Source organism: Pteronotus mesoamericanus, unplaced genomic scaffold (assembly GCF_021234165.1).
Source record: "Pteronotus mesoamericanus isolate MK-2021 breed Mesoamerican mustached bat unplaced genomic scaffold, CSHL_Meso_final scaffold_174, whole genome shotgun sequence".
Classification (NCBI taxonomy): Eukaryota; Metazoa; Chordata; class Mammalia; order Chiroptera; family Mormoopidae; genus Pteronotus; species Pteronotus mesoamericanus.
Window position 1 is genome coordinate 8,777,915 of NW_026555309.1, and position 19,088 is coordinate 8,797,002.

At 35.2% G+C, this 19,088-nt stretch overlaps 1 protein-coding gene across 1 annotated transcript in view; it reads right to left on the minus strand.

Moving 5' to 3' along the window:
* Positions 1-19,088, minus strand: part of CPA6 (carboxypeptidase A6) — a 236,602-nt gene that overhangs the window by 33,576 nt on the left and 183,938 nt on the right. The window contains exons 7-8 of the mRNA XM_054590232.1: positions 5,455-5,565; positions 4,872-4,962 (exon numbers count right to left, since the gene is read on the minus strand). Of these exons, the coding sequence (XP_054446207.1) occupies positions 4,872-4,962; positions 5,455-5,565 (202 nt within the window). The remainder of the gene's footprint in view (positions 1-4,871; positions 4,963-5,454; positions 5,566-19,088) is intronic.

Below are 19,088 nucleotides of genomic sequence, written 5' to 3' on the forward strand. Positions count from 1 at the left end.
GTTTAATTAAAATTTAATTAAAATCCTCATTAGACATCTTTAAGTTCCAATGTCCCTTTCTAGATATTTTAGCAATGTTACCCCTCTCTCTTTCTTTTTTTTTTTACCCTCTCTTTTTGCCCCAAATTTAGTCTCTGAAATTCATGTATCTTTATAGCAATTCAGCTCAGGTTTTCAGCTAGAATAGCTTTCTCTAAACCAAAGCCCTTCAGCAGGAGGAACTCATCCTTTTAGAAAGACAGCATTGACCATCTAATTTTTCACAGGCGTTGGCTGAAAACAACCAGTGTGGAGTAATTTCCCTTGTCATCTCAGGCGGTCTATCAAAATAGTTGTCCAACTAAACAGGCACCCCCTCCCTTTTTTTTTTGATAGAGGAGAAGGGCATGTGTGGAGAGGGACATAGTAATTGGACTGCAAAAAAATATGGTTTTCTCCATATTATACCTAATTTACAATATTAGGTGATTGAATGTTCTTAAAAAAGTAGTTATGTTTCATAAAGTGCCTAACTAGCTTCTAAATGGCAATTAAAATTTTTTAGAACAGCTTTATTGAGCTATAATTCACATACCATAAAATCCACTCTTCTGAAGTGTACAATTCAATGAATTTTAGTATATTCTCAATCATCACCACTATCTAATTCTAAAACATAGGGGTTGGCAAACAAAGGTATACAGTTGAGAGTTCATGAAACACAGTTTATTCTGGTGTTATTATTTATTAATTATTACATTATTTATTATTGTTGACCTACTTTTTCCCATCTCTGTACTTCTATTTTCTCCAAAAGAAACCCCTTACCCACTGGTAATCACTCCCTGTTGCCCCCTCTCCTTAGTCCTTGGTAATCACTAATTTATTCCCTATCTCTATGGATTTGCCCATTTTGGACATTTAATGTAAATGGAATCATATAATATTTGTTACTTTGTGACTGGCTTATTTCACTTAGCATAATGTTTTCAGGTTCATCATGCATCGGTACGTATTTTTTATGGCCAAATAATATTCCATTGTATGAATATACCACATTTTGTTTACCTATTCATTAGTTGATAGATATTTGGGTTGTTTCCACTTTTTGGCTGATATGAATAATATTGCTATAAACATTCTTTATAATCAAAAATATTTGTCACTGGATGACAAATATTTTTATTTCTCTTGGGTATATACCTAGGAGTGAAATTGCTAGGCAGTATGGTAACTCAATGTTTAATTTTTTGAGGAACTATTAAACAGTTTTTAAAAAAATTATTTTTCTTTTATTGATTCTAGAGAGAGGTGAAAGGAGAGAGAAAGAGAGGGAGAGAAACATTGATGTGAGAGAGAAACATCGATTGGTTGCCTCTTACACATGCCCCTACTTGCGACTGAACACACAACCTAGGCCCTGACTGGGAATCAAACCTGTCACCTTTTGGTTTGCAGGATGATGCCCAAGAAACTGAGCCATACTGGTCAGGGCTATTCAACAGTTCTCCCAAGTAAGTGGCTGCATCATTTTACATTCCCACCAGCAACTGGGAGTGTTCCAATTTTTCCATACCCTCTCCAACACTTGTAATTGTTTTCTTTTTTTATTATAGCCATCTTAGTAAGTGTGAAGTGGTACTTTGCTGTGCATTTCCCTGATGGCTAATGATGTTGAGCATCTTTTTATGCTTATTCCTGTTTGTATATCTACTTTGGAGAAATGTTTTTTGAAAACATTTGTGCATTTAAAATTGTGTTATATGTCTTTTTATTGTTGAGCTGCAAGAGATCTCTTAATATTTTGAATACAAGCCCCTTATCATGTATTTTCAAACATGTTCTCCCATTCTGAAGGTTGTTCTAATAGTAATTTATGTTTAGGCAACACTTGATTTATTCAGGGATTAAAGCTTAAGTATGGATATTATCCAAATCTTTTGCTTTTCCCCTGGATTCATTCCAATTTGGAAAAAGCAGTGCCCACAGCATTCTCTAAAAAGAGTGGAGAGAAATATGGGAGAAAAACCCCACTGTGCCTAGTAAAGAGTATGTGCTCAGTTAACTTTGGCGAATGAATGCATAAAATTGATATATTTATTCTTGGTTCTCACCACTACTCTGACTTGAGTTCCTCTGCTGGACTTCCAGAACAATGATATCCGTTTCATGGCCTGAAGGTCCCCACAGGGAGCTATGAAGTATTGGAAAGATGTACTTGTTTCCATGTGTATGTTGTAAGATGTCTACTTTACATTAAATGCACTAAAGCATAACACTTCTTATGGATCAGAGTTTTCATGGCAAAAAGCAGTTTTATGTTCTACACTTTACATTTGAGACCACTGACTTAAGAGAAAGAAGCAGTTGTTTTCAATGGGCCTGTGCATTTCCATATCATTTCTACTACGGATGCTTATTTGGAGGTTCACTTTGGGATTTTACTTATTTCAATGCTGTTGACCTAAGAGTGTTCCCTCAGTGAGGTTGACTGTCGCCTTGACCAAGGAAATAGCTGTGGGGAGATGGCCCTGATGCTGTGAGGGAGGAAGGCCACATCTGACTGCCTGCCAAATCAGCTGAATCTACTAGGAAGATGTTTGGAAGGAGAGATGACCCCAGACAGGCTGTCTGCATTTCCACATCACTTACAATAGTCTATTGAGGTCATTTCGCAATTGATATTTGCCATAATCCCTTGTCAACATCTTGAGTGCTGATTTACAGAACGAATCAGTATAATTCAAAAATGGGAAGAATCGAAGGAATTCTAGTTGGGACAGCAGTTGAAACTAAGAAATCAAAGAAGGCATAGGTATGAAGGAAACAAGCTGGGTAAGGGAAGAACCAAGGGAAGCAGGACAGTTATTTGTAACTGGATATAAACAAGAGTCTAACCTTACACAGGCAGAGCTGGCTGACCTGCTAGTGTTACTCAGCTCAGTTACCCATTCAGGGCACTCACTCAGATGGTTGTGGGCATTATGTGTATGACACACGTGTGGGTGTAGGTAGCTACAAACTAGTGAAATGGGACACATACCTATGGTCATGCACGGTGGTCCCATCAGAGGGGAGGAAAAGAGAATTTAAAAACATTAGCAGTCTTAGGGAGATAAAGTGAACAAGTTTGCAGGTTGAAGAAAAATATCTTAACGCTAAACAGTCATCAATCATACTGCTTTATAGTATTTACACAATGCTTTTTCTTTCCCCGTGGCTCTTCAGCACAACACTCTCCTGCAGGAAAATGTGGTTTTACAATTGACCCGAGGCTCAGAGGTGAACTGATGATTCTGGAGGGGTCACTGTTTGGAGTTAGGACTAAGTTAGGCATTAAACATATGTACATTCCTTTAATTCTTATAAGAGCCCTTTGAGGTGGGTATTATTATTATTATTAGATAGATTTAAAAAAATTGCCCAAATCATTTGAGCAATAATTGTAGAATAAAACCATATCTTCCCTACTCTAGAGCCATATTCTTTCTGCTCTACCATATTGTTATTTTCCAGTTCTAACTGATGAAGGGAGGTTCCCTGGAGGGAGATGTAGGAGGAGTCTCAACCCATGCCCAGCTATTCTCTCTGAGGCTGGTGGGGACAGGAGGAGTAGCATATAATACAGAGCCCGAAGTGTCAGAGTGAGTGATTTATGATAAGCCTCATTTTTAAGAGACAAAGAGTTTCTATTATGCAATGGTCTATATTTTGAGGAGATGAGGTAGGACTCTGCCTTTTGATAATACTTCTCCTTTCCCTCCTTTTTGTTGACAGGTATAATACCAGTGAAGGACACCAAAATATGTCACCCCCAAATGTGCCTCTTTGACCTAAAAATTATTTTGAACTGAAGGCAATGGAGCAGCAGCAAATGCAGGAAAAGATATCTTTACCTTCCTTTTTTCTGCTTAAAGACAGGCTATAAAGTCTCCTTATCTTGGAGACAGGCTCTTACTGGTGAAGAAAGAGCACCTGTAAGGAATCTAAAGCGAACTTTACTCTATGAGCTGCCTCCCATCTAGTTACCTTCCCACAGTTGCTGCCCTTGGAAGCCTAAAACTGCTTTCCTCTGTCCTGCCATTTCTCCTTAAATGTATTGCCCTTTGTTGAAGATGCCGTATAAGCTAGAGTTTTAAGCTGTGACTTTGAGTTACTTTTCATGAGGTTACTCGTATGTGACATGCACTGTATACGTTGATAAACTGTTTTTCTCTTGTTCAACTGTCTTTTTGTTTAAGAGTCCCAGCTAATAACTCAAGATGGGTACAGGTAAAGTTTTGCCTCTTTTACATGAGCTATGGCTAATTCTCTCTCTCTCTCTCTGGTACCCTACCTGCTTTATTTTGCAAGTTCCCTTTCTTAAAATGACATCCTTTCCTTACAGGAAAGGTATGTATCAATGAAACACATAGTATAGCAGAAATATATTTGCTGTGTGTGGCCAATCAGTGCAGAGCAGGCAGATTGGTGGATTCTCAACAGGGATCTGGCAGCTTTGATCATCATAGACAGATGACCGCGGGATCATTGCCACTCTCAGTGGAAGGATGAAAACATTTAACCAGATTTATACAGCAAACTGTACTTCCTGTTTTAGTTTCTGAATGACAGAGACTATATTCCTCAGTTTTCTGTTTTTACATCTGTGTTTAAATGTTCAGTTTTCAGGATTGGGTTGATAGATTTAAATTCTTGATGTTTACATATTTAAAAGCCCTTTCATTTTGTTTTGCAAATTATAGCTACAATGTACATATTCATGTTTTTCTCTAGTAGGTTTTCACATACAGAAAAACATCAGTTGTACATTAGAGTCCTAACGAGCTCGTTTCTGGGTGTAAAAGCCGTGGAAACCTTCGGATCTGCATTTCAATGAGTCCCCAACTTACCGCACCATTTCACTTTCCAGTTCCGATTGGCATCAACTCCGCGGCAGCGGAACCATGAGTTCCTTGATCTTGTTTTTCTCCAAAATCGATCCTAGAATGTAATTAAAAACATTACAGAAAGAATATGCAGAAAATTGCAGAAAGAATAGTTAAAAGATTATTCACATGCATTTTAGTAGTGCAACCAGTGAATGAATCACAGCGTTGAAGGGGAAAGTTCCTTTTGGAACAAATTCAGGGAGCGGAAAGAGGACTGGGCACCCAGGTGCATGCTCCAATACCTGCCGCAAACTTGCTGTCCCTTACCTTAGCTTGACCTCAATTTTTTACAGGCAAATTGAATAAGCTGGACTGAGCTAGAGATTTTTCATAATTTATTTTAAAAGAGAAATCTTTATTTACAGAAAATTTATGTAAAGCTATGCAAACAAACAAAATCCCAAGGTTGCTATGATGGTGGAGGAGTGGAGGTCTCTTGTAGTTCTTGATCACTAGGCTGGCTGCCTACAACCTTCCTTCCTGTTCTGTGACAGTTTTCTATGATTTATTCAGTCTCTCTCTTTGGATAGGCAAAGTGACTTACGTTAGTCCAGCTGAAATGGTATCCATCAACATTAAATACAGGCATGATATAGAAATACAGATGATTCATCATTTTTTTCATGGTTGGATCACTCCTATAGGTTAGAAGAGCCTAAAAGACAAAGGTAATAGTTTTCTTATAAATTGATTCCAAATACAGACTTAGAAAAAAATATGAAAATCTTTCCTCTCCATGGAAATACCAAACATGTTGGATTAAAAAGCAACAAGATAATATGAACTATACTCTTTGACATCACATACTTGCCATATTCTTTAATGAGACTTTTGTCTCAAATTCTATATTATGAAAAACCTTTTAGCAAAGGTGGCAAAACATTAATTGGGCAGCCTCTTGCAGCATTTCAGATATGGCTAAATTTTAGGTTAGTTAAGAAAGCAACAATTTTGTATAGTCAGCTCTTTATAAGATTCCATTCAATTGTGGACAAAATAATTACCTAAATATATTTTGATATCTTTACATGCTATATCATAACACAAGCCAGTTATATATGTTACTTAGTTGTCTAACTGGTATCAGATTCAAGCCTTAGAACTTATTGCATGGACACTTGGTTCTCTCCTGACTTTTCTATAAAAAGCTTCATGAACAATATAACATCTCTGTCATCTTGTTCTTATGATTGGGTTTTACTTATACTGTATCTGACTCCAAGTCTGAAGGTTCTGCACTAAAGATTTGGCCTCAGGTAGAAAAATATTGAATGTACCAAGTCAAGACATTTTTAAACACCATCCCTTGTTTAAAAGTTCTTTTTGATGCATGTTTGTCTATTAATAAAGTATCTCTCTGGGGAACAGGACTGCGGACAACGTACAGGAAGGAGAATTACCTTTAATTCTCCTCTATTTCTAAATAGAGTTCTATTTAAAGCTGGCTGAGCAATAATTTTTTGGCCAAGTAGCTTTAATAAAACTTCCATACATGTTTGAATTTCCATTGTCTAATGTTTCAAACTAGAGGACTATCTCTGACATATAATCAATTGTACATATCCAGGAATTGTGTTTTCCTCTAATAAATGGGGGTTCCCCAATGCTTGGAGGAAGTCTCCTGTTGGGGATGGCAGTGACAGAGCTATATGGTTAGTGACATTTCCCCCTTAAAGTGGCTTTTTATGCCATTCTAGAGAGGAAGGCAGAGAGATGGAAGAAGAAGGAACTGGGGCAAAAAGGCAGAAAAGAAGGGGATAGGGAAAAGTGGTAATTAATCCTACTGGCAGTGGAACCTTGGCTCAGTTGTCCCAGTTCAAACTGGGGAAGTCTCACCTTTTCCAAGCATGGGATTGTGGGTTATGTTAACACCTAACCACCAGGCTATGCTAGAGATTTTCACGGAATGTTCTCTTACCCTGCCTTCTCCTCCTTCAATGCAAGTGACCATCATACTTTTATAGTTAAAAGAATATTGGTAACTTCCTTTTTAAAATTACAATATATTTTAAGTAAATAAAGTACAGAGAAGAATATAATATCTATGTGCCCACCAAACACATCTTTCCATATTTATCAAAATATTTGAGACATTGTAGATAAAACTAAAGCTTCCTTTTAATCACTCTCTGATCCCATTTTCCTCCCTTCCACCAAGGTAATCACTGTCCTAAATTTAATATTGTCTTTCCCATGCATGATTTTGTTTTGCTACATATGTGCATATATAGATTCATGAACAATATATATGTGCATGCTTTGAGATTTCATGCATCAAGATATGTCAACCTTCAGTCTGCTGTTCTCCCCAATATTATATTTTTGAAACTAAGTTGATGATTTATTTAACTACATAGTATTCCATTATAGGTAAAGAAACAACATATTGATCTTTTAATTTGTTAATGAACAGTTAGGTCCCTTCTGATATTTCATTGTTAATGTCAATGAGCATTTTTTGCACATTTCTCCTAGACCTGTGAGTTTTTTGATGTTATATATATAGGAATGGATTTGCTGCATCATGGATTTACATGCCTTTCACTTTACTACATGTTGCCATTTTCTCTCTAAATCTGTAAGTACTCTCATCTGCAGCAAATGAGAGCTCCCATTGCTTTACAGCCTTATAACTCTGGGTATTGTTAAACTCTTAATTACAAAAATTTAAGGGTACAAAATTGTTTTGTTGTTTTATTTCATATTTCACTGATTACAAATTATATTAAATAGCTTTTTATGTAATAATAGGCCATTCTAAATATAAATTGCTTGCTCGTATTTTTACCCATTTTTATGTTAAATTCTTCTTATTCTGCTTATATTCTGCTATTAAACTTTGGTTATATGCATCATGAATGTCTTCCTTTTTTGAAACTTATTGTTTCCTATTTTTATCATGTCTTTGTTGTATGTAGATTTTTAAGTTAACTCCATTAAGTGTATATGTTTTCTTTAAGAACCCGTCTTTGCCTTAAGATCATAAAGATATCCTGTATTTTCTTCAAAAAGTTGTTTTAAAGCTTGCTTTTCAAATGTAGGCCTTAAACCTTCTAGAAGTGATTTTTTTTTACATGATGCAAGGTTGGGATTTATTAAATTAATTTTTCCATTATGGAAGACCAGCTGTGCTACTGTATTCACTTGGATGGTTTGTCTTTTCCTTAGTGAGTTAGTATGTTCTCTCTCAAATGCCAGGTTTTCATTTGTGGGAGGAACTGCCTTAATGCACTTTGGTTTTGATCTGTTTACCAAGTCACACCATGGTTAATACAGAGTCTGTTGAGTCTGGTAGGATATGTCTTCCCATGTTGTTCTACTTCAGAATTGTCTTGGCTATTTTTTACCCTTCTTTCTTCACATTAATTTTGAAGTCAAGGTTGAGCACATTTAAGATGTTCTGCCCTATTCTAGGTTGTAGTTTATTTTTTTTGTCATTAACAAATGTTGAATTTTGGCAAATAATCTTTCTTCATGTATTAACATCATCTATTTGTTCAATTTTATGATCACCATATATTTGTTCAACTGATCATATATATGATCAATTGTATTAAGCAATTTTCTATTGTTTAGTCATCCCTGTATTCTTGGTATAAGCCCATTTGGTTATAATATGTATTCTTACCACTTTGGTTGAGTTCATGTTGCTAATATTTACATCTATGTTCCTTATTTTGTCCTTGTCTGGTTTTTGTTTCAGGGTCATGTTATTCTATTATTATTTGGGGAGTAAACCATCTAGGCCTAGGGCAGAAGTTAATTAAATATAAAACAAAGGTACACTAGGGAAGATATATATATTTTTGCTATCTTTTTCATTGATTTTTTTTTTGTTCTTTTGTTGACTCTCTTTTTTCTTTTCTAATTTCTTGAATTTAAAGCTTAGCTCTTTAATTTGGAGACCTAATTCTTTTCTAGTATGTTTATTTAAAACTAAACATTCCCCGTCAGTACTATATTAGTTATATTCCAGGTGTTTTAATATATAATAGCTGTAAATATTATTTTTTTCTTGATTTCTTTAAACTATGAGTTATTTATAAATATTTTTATATGTTAAAATATGTGAGTTTTCTTCTTACAGTCATATTTTACAAATAGTTTCTAACAACTGCATTATAGTCAAAGAATATGGTCTATGTGATACAGATTCTTTGATATTTCTTAAACCTTGCATTGTGGACTAGCATGAAGTTAAGTTTTACAAATGTTCCAATTATGCTTGAAAGGAATATGTGTTCTCTAATTATTGGATATGGATTCTATATGTGTTTATTAGATTAAGTTTATAATCACACTGTTTATATCATCTATATTCTTACTAAAACTTTTGCCTGTATGTTGTCTTAGTGATTGAATTGTGTTAAAAAATTGACATTATTAGATTTGTCACTTTTTCTTATAATTCTTAACTTATAATTCAAAGTTTTGTTTTATATATGATATATCGAGGCCATTGATATGGCCTCATTTTAACGTTCTTCATTTCCAAATAATAAGGAAGGAAGCTGTTCTCTAGTATTCTATTTTAAAGTGGATTTGATTTCCAAGACTTGCCAGAATGTGTTCTTCCTCTGACAAAGAAACAGGGTGTCATTGTGTTGCATATGCCATATTTGTGATTTTTTTAACTAGAAATTGTAGCCATTCTCCTTCTGGTCAAAGTGAGAGTGATCATACTATGATGGCTATTCAGTACTGAAAAGGATGATTTAGAGGTCTCCTTGCTTGAATGCTTTAAGTAATGAGACATAGATCATTTCTCTTTTATGGCTTAGGCAGTTTCTAGAAAAAAGATGACTACGTGCCTTTCTATTTCCTATCATTCTAACATATGTTAACCACAAAGGAGTGTGCTTTCATTCCAATGTGTAGGACTCTTTTTAGCAATCCATTCACACCACCCATACACATAGAAAAGGAGATGCTTACTAATTAAGTTCCATCTGGGCTTTACAAGTTTAATTTCTTGACTACTATTATTACCTAAAAGGAAGACTTGGGTAAGCAGTGATCTGAAAGCCAGTCACAAAACAATGCACTACACGCCTCAGTGTGGCAGCCTTTAGGAACTGCACTCACCTTACTTCATCAATTTATTTAAAAATATTTCACTGAAATGTATTTTCATTTAAAAATGAAAGATATCGAAGAAAGTTTTGAGTAGGATCTTCTGTTAGGAAAATATGTTTGGTATTAGGTTAGGGTTTATTTGGTTGGCTGTTGCTTTTTTAGAGCCCCATAACAACCCGGAATGTTGGGGCATACTTTCTTTTTTTTAGGATCAGTGTTACTGGCCTTTAAAGATCAGTTTTAAAACTTTCCATTATGTTTGTTTTTTCTCTAGAGTCATTATGGAGGACCTGAAAATAATAATCACATTCAGTGTAGGGCACATTGGGAGAAATAGGCATTCTCCAGGTGAAGCCAAAGGAAAGGCATAGTCACCAGTCAAGTTGAAGAGTATCTTCACCTGGACTGGAGTGGAATAAAATTATTTAGGATGGAAAAAAGTGGTGGCACTTAAGTGGGTGCATCTTGACACAAAAGAGGTATTTAAAATTTAATACTAGGAGAATTAATTAGAGCAGGAGAGTTTCCAGGGAAATTTTTAAAAGGGAACTTAATCTATAAAGGTATTTGACATCATGCTATGAGAAGCTTATTAAATTCAAAATAGTAACTAAATAATAGTTTGAAAGCAAAGTGAGCAAGAGGCTCTGTGAATGAAGGATGGAGAACTAGAAAATTATATGCTGATGTTATAAATTCTAGTTTAAAAAATTAAAAAAATTTTCAGTTACAATTGACATCAGATATTATATTAGTTGTAGATGTACAGCATAGTGGTTAGACATTTATATAATTTACAAAGTGATCCTACTGGTAAGTGTAGTGCCCATCCAGTACCCATACATAGTTATTACAGTATTATTGACTATTTTCCCTATGCTATATTTATAATACATCCCTGTGACTATTTTGTAACTGTCAATTTGTACTTCTTAATCCTTTCACCTTTTTCACCCAGCCTCCCAAGCCCCTCCCCGCTGGCAATCATCAGTTTGTTCTCTGTATCTATTAGCTTGTTACTATTTTGTTTATTCATTTATTTTAGTCTTTATAGTTCAAAATTAAGTGAAATCATATGGTATTTGTCTTTCTCTAACTGGTTTATTTCACTTAGCATAATACCCTCTAGGTTGATCCATGTTGTCACAAATAGTAAGATTTCATTCTTTTTTAAGGTTGAGTAGTATTTCATTGTATAAAAGTACCACATCTTCTTTATCCAATTGTCTATTGATGGGCATTTAGATTGCTCCCATATCTTGGCTATTGTAAATAATGCTGCAGTGAACATAGGAATGCATGTATCTATTCAAATCAGTGTTTTGGATTTTTTTTGGATTAAGTACTAGGAAGTGGAATTGCTGGCTTATAATGTAGTTCTATTTTTAATTTTTTGAGGAACCTCCATACTGCTTTCCACAGTGGTTGTACCGATTTAAAATCTCATCAACAGTGTAGGAGGGTCCCCTTTCCTCTACATCCTTGCCAACACTCGCTGTTTGTTGATTTAGTAACGATAGCCATTCTGACAGGTGTTAGGTGATATCTGATTGTGGTTTTAATGGTATTTCTCTGATGATTGGTGACATTGAACATTTTTCATATGTCTATTGGCCATCTAAACTCTAGTTGTTTTTATATTTAATTTACACTTGGAACCCCCCAGAGATGACTGAGGTAACAGGGCAGGTGATAATTGAAAGTTTGTATTTCTTAATATGTATTTGCTAATAAGAGATATAGATAAATATTTTATGTCACCAGGAAAAATACCATATTAGAAGTACATCCACTTTACTCTTTCCTAAGTAACACTAATAGACATTTTTAGAACTTATATACTGAGATAACCTAACAACGGTCTGTTGTACTTACTTAGGACCAACAGAATGAAGGCCAGGATGAACTTTGTGGCAGCATTATTAAAATCTACTATGTGAAAATCTTTTATCTACCAAAAAGAAAGTACAAACGTTCTCATTTTGCATGGTTTTGCTATACATGGTTCAGTTACCATGGTTTAGTTAAATAACATCAGTCCTCCAAAAAGTACAGTTCAATTTTCAGTTACCACTAATCGATTTTTAGTCTACAGATCATTATGTAAACAACAGATGGACATAAAGATCTGTGACCAATTATATCACTTCTTTTAAAGTCTGTCTTTGGGTGATTGCTCACTGAGCATCTGTTACTCAGGTCACAAACAGGCAGAAAAGTGTGTAGCTGTGTTACTGCTCTGTCTCCTAAACCTATGTAGCATTTTACGAAAATGAATGATGAGAAGAAATTGGTCAAAAAAGATTAAAGTTCAGCAAAGAAATAAAAACTAATAATGTAGAGGTGAAATTTGAATCTAATGTAAATGAAGTTATAGAAAAAATAGGTGACCACAGGAATGTTGGCACTGCCAACATTCAATTCTAGATATACAGCCAGAGGAACTTAGTGACGACAAACTTACCATAATAAATTAGAAAAGCGGTTATGATGAAAAGTAGGAAGGTGTTCTAGAAGAAATGATGCTATCAGCATTTCACATTAAAGAAACACATAGATATTTTGTGATGGTGAAAGGGCAAAGGAAAAAAATATTGGAAGCTGATCCAAACTGAGAAACTGAGTATGGCCATTTGCCAAGGTGTAAAAGCAGGCGGCGGGCGGCGGGTGAAGGGGGGAATCTGTAAAGTGTCAACAATAAAAAAAGATGTTCACTCTATGTTGTAAGTTATATAATGAGAAGGCAAGCACTATCAAAAGTCCCTATCATAAGGTTTTTTTTTTACAAAAAAATAGTTCATTTTCATTATTAATATTTCTAATGTTTTGAATTATAGCATAATAAATAGGAGGTTTATAATGTTTTGGTTGTTTACATACATACTTATAACATAGTAAGAGAGTTTTAATCTTTCGACAGAAATATGTAAAGGCAATGGGACAAACATAACTCTCCTCCCTGATTATTAAAATAGATTCTGATTGCTTCGGTTTGCATGGTCACTTTCACAGTCCTGCACATTGCAGAAAAATCGAGGACTGCCTGTATAAACAGTGCTCGGAACATTCTCAAATATTGGATAGTGGAGCACAAGGAATGAAATGAATTTCAATTTAATTAAATTGAACAAACATTAATATAGACCTTGCTACATACGAGATATTATAAATTGAATAAAAAGGGAGAAGAAGCTAGGTTGGAGGATGCAGAGTATTGAAGAGAAGATGGGGGAGGGGTAAAAAGGATGGGAGAATGTGGGGAGTTAAAGGTATATAAGACTGGTAGGAAAAAAAATCAAAATATTGCAATTACTTGGGAATGGTAGTGAAAAAAAGCCAGAGAATTTAAAAAATGCAGGTCATTTTATATGATAAAGTGTTTTTTATTACACAGTTAAGAACAAAGACTTAATTGCATACTTAACTGAACTCGTTAAATATTTGTTCTGGGCTTCATAACTCAATTATTTATTCCCTGTCTTTTGGCATGTTTTATACACACAATTTAAGTTCTCTTCTTTAAAAGGTTTATTTTTAGTGAGACATTCCTTAACCAAAACTTTAATTGAGTTGTACACATTTTTGAGGGTTTATATTATATTTTTACCTTTAATAATCAGCAAGACATATAAGACTGAAAAAGACGATTATCCAAAAGGAATATTCCTTGGAAAGCTTTTGGATCGTGGGAGAAAGCTCCTCTCCTTTCTGGAAAGCCTTCCAAGTTGGAGGGCTTCTTCCACAACCACAGTTCCATGTCTTCCCGAGAACTCTGTCCTTTACACACACCCACCGCAGCCTCCAAATGTTATGACTAACCCAGCTCACAATCATCCGCTAGTTCTTAGAAAAGGACTCCTTTCTCTGAAAGCCTCTTATTCATATTTCTTGGCCATTTGAATTATCTGCATAGTACATCTGAATCATATGCCAGATTTTGGTACCAGGATTAGCCATCACTGGTGCCCAGTGTAGGTGGGCAGGGACGTGGAATGGGGGTGGTTTTCCTGTGTAATCAGGCTGGGCCAGCAAGGCTGAGGTTTCACACTGTGTAACAGCAGAAGAATACAGTGTGAGCCTCCCTGGGGAAACAAAGCAAGTTGTTTTCTTTCTCCTCTCCTTCTTTTCTCTTTTTTTCCTTCCTTTTCTTTTCTTTTTCGTTCCTATTTCCTCCCTTTCTCTTCTAGTTTCTTTCTCTTTGCCTTCTTTTTCTTCTGTTTTTTTTTTTTTTGTTTGATTTGTTTTTTTTTCTCAGAGGTACTGCCTTTCTGTAGCAAGATCTGATTAGATCCACTTGTATATTATACTTAAAAATGAAGAACTTTACATTTCGGACCATTACTGCCCCAATTTGCCTATGGATCATCTCACAAACCCTTGCTTTATCTGTGGTCTACTACTGAATTAAATAGCACACAACCACTGATTCTAAAATACCTGTAAGAATATATGACTCAAGCAAAAATGAACATAGTTTGAGAACATTCAGTTTTGGCTGAATTAAATTTTATTTAATAATCACATTTGGTTCTGTTTAATATAAAAAATTGGAAAATTAAAATAAGTAACATGAATAAGAAAATCAAAATCACCCACAGTTCTTTTAGCATTTAATGTATATGCATGTCAGACATAGATTTTAAAACACTGAAATGATAATGTCCATGCTGGTTTTTATTTTATTTTTTTGGATATAACAGCATGCTATGACAGTTTCTTATATCACTAATTACTCCTCTAAAATATTTTATGAAGTCAGGGCTATTAATTATTTACTTTATGACTTTTCCTTTGCTTTTATACTTGGCTTCATCTTCTCCACTTTAAAATCAAATAAATATTTTCCTGAGTTACTTTCAAAGGATTCTATGAATAACAACTCAGATCATATTTGCCCCAGCAATATAAAGTAATTTGAGGCAAAAATTAAGTACTATACATAACTCTGGGCCATCTAGCGCCAGCCATGGCTTGAGATATTCAGTTCGGGAGACTGACAATTTCAAGCTCTCAAAAGTGAACAAAGCCCTCACTGCCTTGTTTGATTGGAGATGATCCTGAGAAATAAAACAAATGTTATTTCATATGTATTGGCAACAAAGAATTAAGTGGCCTTTCCACAGTTAAAAAATTTAAAATAATGGTCTGTTGCTGAAAATTGCTTGGCTACCCTATATAAGATCTGTCCAGAAAAAGTCCAGGCATTGTTGATATAATGAGAACTGTTTGCAGGACATCAATGTAACCTGGAAGCCAAGGAGGGTGGACTGGAGTGCGCATGTGTGAATAATGATGGCTTCACTGTACTAGTCAGAGGGGGCAGTAGTTGCCATTTAGTGAGCTTGTGTACTGTGTGGCTGTCACATTCAAAATGACTGAGTGGAGCAACAAATCTGCATCAAATTTTGCATTAAGCTTGAATATTCCTCTGTAGAAATTATTTGAATTATTCAGAAGCCACAGCTATAGGCAACTGGTGATTGGCAGCTTCCTCATGACAACAGGCCTGCTCGTGCATCGCATCTCATGCAGAGTTTTTTGGTGAAACATCAAATCACCCAGGTGACTCAGCCTCCCCACAGCCCAGATTTGGAACCTCGAGAGTTTCAGCTTTTCTCAATACTGAAATCACCTTTGAAAGGGAAGATATTTCAGACTGTTGATGAGGTTCAGGGAAATACAGTAGGGTAGCTGATGGTGATTGGGAGAACTGTGTGAGGTCCCAGGCGCCTACTTTGAAGGGGACTGATGCATCTTTGTTTCATGTATAATGTTTCTTGTATGTTGTATATTCAATAAATGTGCCTGTTTTCCACAGTTTATGGCTGGATACTTTCTGGACAGGTTTTGTATGTCAATATTACTACCTCTGAATTTGTGCCAGAACTTTGACGGTGAACTCTTACAGTCTTCCATCCTTTCCTGTTTCTTATTATCAGATTAAGTAATAAAGCAAGAAAATTGCTTAGAAACAGTTTTCTTCCCCCCTCTCTTAATGGTGGGCAAAATCACTGGATTTTATTCCTGGATGTCTTTGGCCCAAATTAAGCCTGTTAATCAGTTGTTCAATCATTCGGTTTCTTGCTGAATTTCTTTTACCTCTCATCAGAGAGTAGTTCATTCTTTTGGCCCAGGAAAGTAAAGTTGCAGGAGAACAGAGTTTTTGATAGTTCTGCCTTTCCCTTCTCAATATTACAGTGTGTTAACAATGCCTGGCCTGGTACATGGTAGGCACTTAGTGATTAGTAGTTGAGTAGATTAATCATTTAACTTGCTTAATGTAGTGTTGTGTTGAGTTCCTCCCTTTAAACTAATGATGCTGCCAACATTTCAACTAATGTTCTCCCAATTTCAATTACTTCTTTACTCTCTTGGGCATCTTGTCATCTTTGACCAATCCCCTTTCATCCCCATGTCAAGCCAATCACCAATTCCTAAAAACTTCCTTTAGAGGTGACACCTTTTGTGTTTGTGTCTCATCTTCCCAGTAGAATTGTAAATAAATTTTGGAAAGGGTTAATGTCTTGTACATTACAGTGCAGTACTTATATCATTACAGGACTTAGCAAGCTGTCTTCATTTGAAAAGAAGTACTTGGTAAGCACTGGGTAGAATAAATAGATGAATGAATAATTTTTCCTTTGGACTATATCTATGCTTTCTTTTTTTCTTTTTTCTTTTTTTTAAAAGATTTTATTTATTTACTTTTAGAGGGAGAAGAAGGAAGAAAGAGAGAGAGAGAAATATCAGTGTGTGGTTGCCTCTTACGTGCCCCCTACAGGAGACCTGGCCTGCAACTCAGGCATGTGCCCTGACTGGAAATTGAACTGGCAACCTTTTGGTTCACAGGCTGGCGCTCAATCCACTGAGCCACACAAGCCAGGGTTATCTATGCTTTCTTTACTTTCCATTCCTACGTCCACTCTTCCTGTCCATGCCTAGATTTACTCTGGACTCTTCTTATATGGACTTGTCCATATATCATTGCCTTTTATCTTTAAACTCTCTGACAATGACATTTGCTTTTACCATATATCAGTGTTTTTTTAAAAATTTTACTTTATTGGACCAAACTCTGACTATTGGCTAACTATAATTTTTCAGTCAGTTTCATACAGCATTAGAATCTACTCATACAGACTATAGGCTTATCTCAAAATCTATAACCACACACATGCCATGTTCTCAACATTAGTCTTCTCTTTTTTCAGAACACTCATTTATCTCCTTGATCAAATTCTTACTCTACAGTCAAGGCCTAACAAGGCTCACCTCCTCTGCAAATCTTTCCCAAACCTTACCTTCTTCCAAAACCTCATCGTTTCCCTGATTTTTGAATTCCTTTAGCTACTATAGTCAGTACAATTTAACCACCAAAGATATATGTTGCTTATTATTGTTTCTTGTGCATAAATATTTCTCCTTAAATAGAATGTAGACTACTTGAGTGCAGGGACAATGAATTATACTAATGCTGACTTTCATATGGTTAGCAGAGCACTGAAAACGTAGTGCTCAATAAGAAATTGTTGGACTGATCAATATAAATATCTTCTAGGGAAGCTCTACTTAACTCTAAAAATAACAGCTTTATTGGGAGATAATTTACACATCTTATAGTTCATCCTTATAAAGTATGCAATCCAGTGTTTTTAAAATATACTCAGAGTTGTGCAACCATCACCGCTATATAATTTTAGAGTATTTTCATGATCCAAAAAGAAATCTCATATATTTTAAGTATCAGTTCCCCTACCCCTTTAACTCCCCCATCCACAGGCAACAACTAATCTACTTCCATAAATTACTTTACAAATTCGTCTATTTTGGAACATTGCATATAAATGGAATCATGTAATATGTGGTCTTTAGTGACTGGCCTATTTCACTCAGCAATGCTGTCGCATATATCAGCACTTCATTCCTTTTTTTATTCAGATGTAATTCATATAGCACAAAATCCACCACTTTAAAGTGGAAAGTTCAGTGATTTTTAGTGTACCCCTAATGTGCAATTATAATTACTATGTAATTCTATAACTTTTCTATCGCCCCCAAAAGAAACATCATACCTGTTAGTAGTCATTCCCAGTTCTCCTACTCCTTCACATCCTGGTAATTACTAATTTACTTCCTGTTTCTATGAATTTGCCTATTCTGGATGTTTCTTATAAGTGGAATCATACATTACGTGGTCTTTGTGTCTGGTGTATTTCACTTAAGTATGTCTTCAAGGTTCATTTATATTGTAACTTGTATCGTACTCCAGTCCTTTAAATGGTTGAATACATATCCCATTGTATGGATATATCACATTTTATTTATTCATCAGTCGATGGACATTTGAGTTGTTTCCACTTTTTTGCTATTATGAATATGCTGCTATGCACACTTATATACAAGTTTCTGTGAGGGTATATGTTCTTATTTCTCTTGGTTAAATATACAGGAGTGAAATTTTTTGGGTCACATAGTAACTCTATGTTTAACTTTTTGAGGAACTGCTTGAATGTCTTTAACCTGTTTTTTATCTTGGTAGTTTTGTTTGCTTTATACTTTAAGCCCATTACTTTTAAGCTTTGTGAGTGTCCCTTTTCCTAAGTATCGACTAATTTATTTTCTTTCTTCCCTGTCCTCTGTTTGCCCTCAGATTTAAGTTCTACTCTCTGGTAAATAATATCTCCGGAAAGATAATCTCCAACATCTGTATAATTATCTCTTTGATGGATTTTGTGCCTATATCATCCCTCTTGGCTCATGATAAATTTAAGAAAACTTTATCACCAAAAGGTAGTGTTTCTTAAAGCTCCTTTGCTTTCATGGTGAAGGGGCATCTGTAGTATACATTTCATTAGTAAGTCCACCATGTCTGCTTCTCCTGTCCCCTCCAAACCCCCCGCAGCACTATTTATAGTAACGGTTCTGCTAACCTGGTATAAACAAACATGGAACGAGAGAAAGGATTTTACAACCTAAGCATAACTCCATTTGTTTCTTTTATTTTGCTTACAAGATATAAAATTTATTGATGCAAATACTAGAAAAAAGAGGCGGCAAGTATTGAAATCAAAAGTGATGGCTCTATATTTTTCAACATAATTA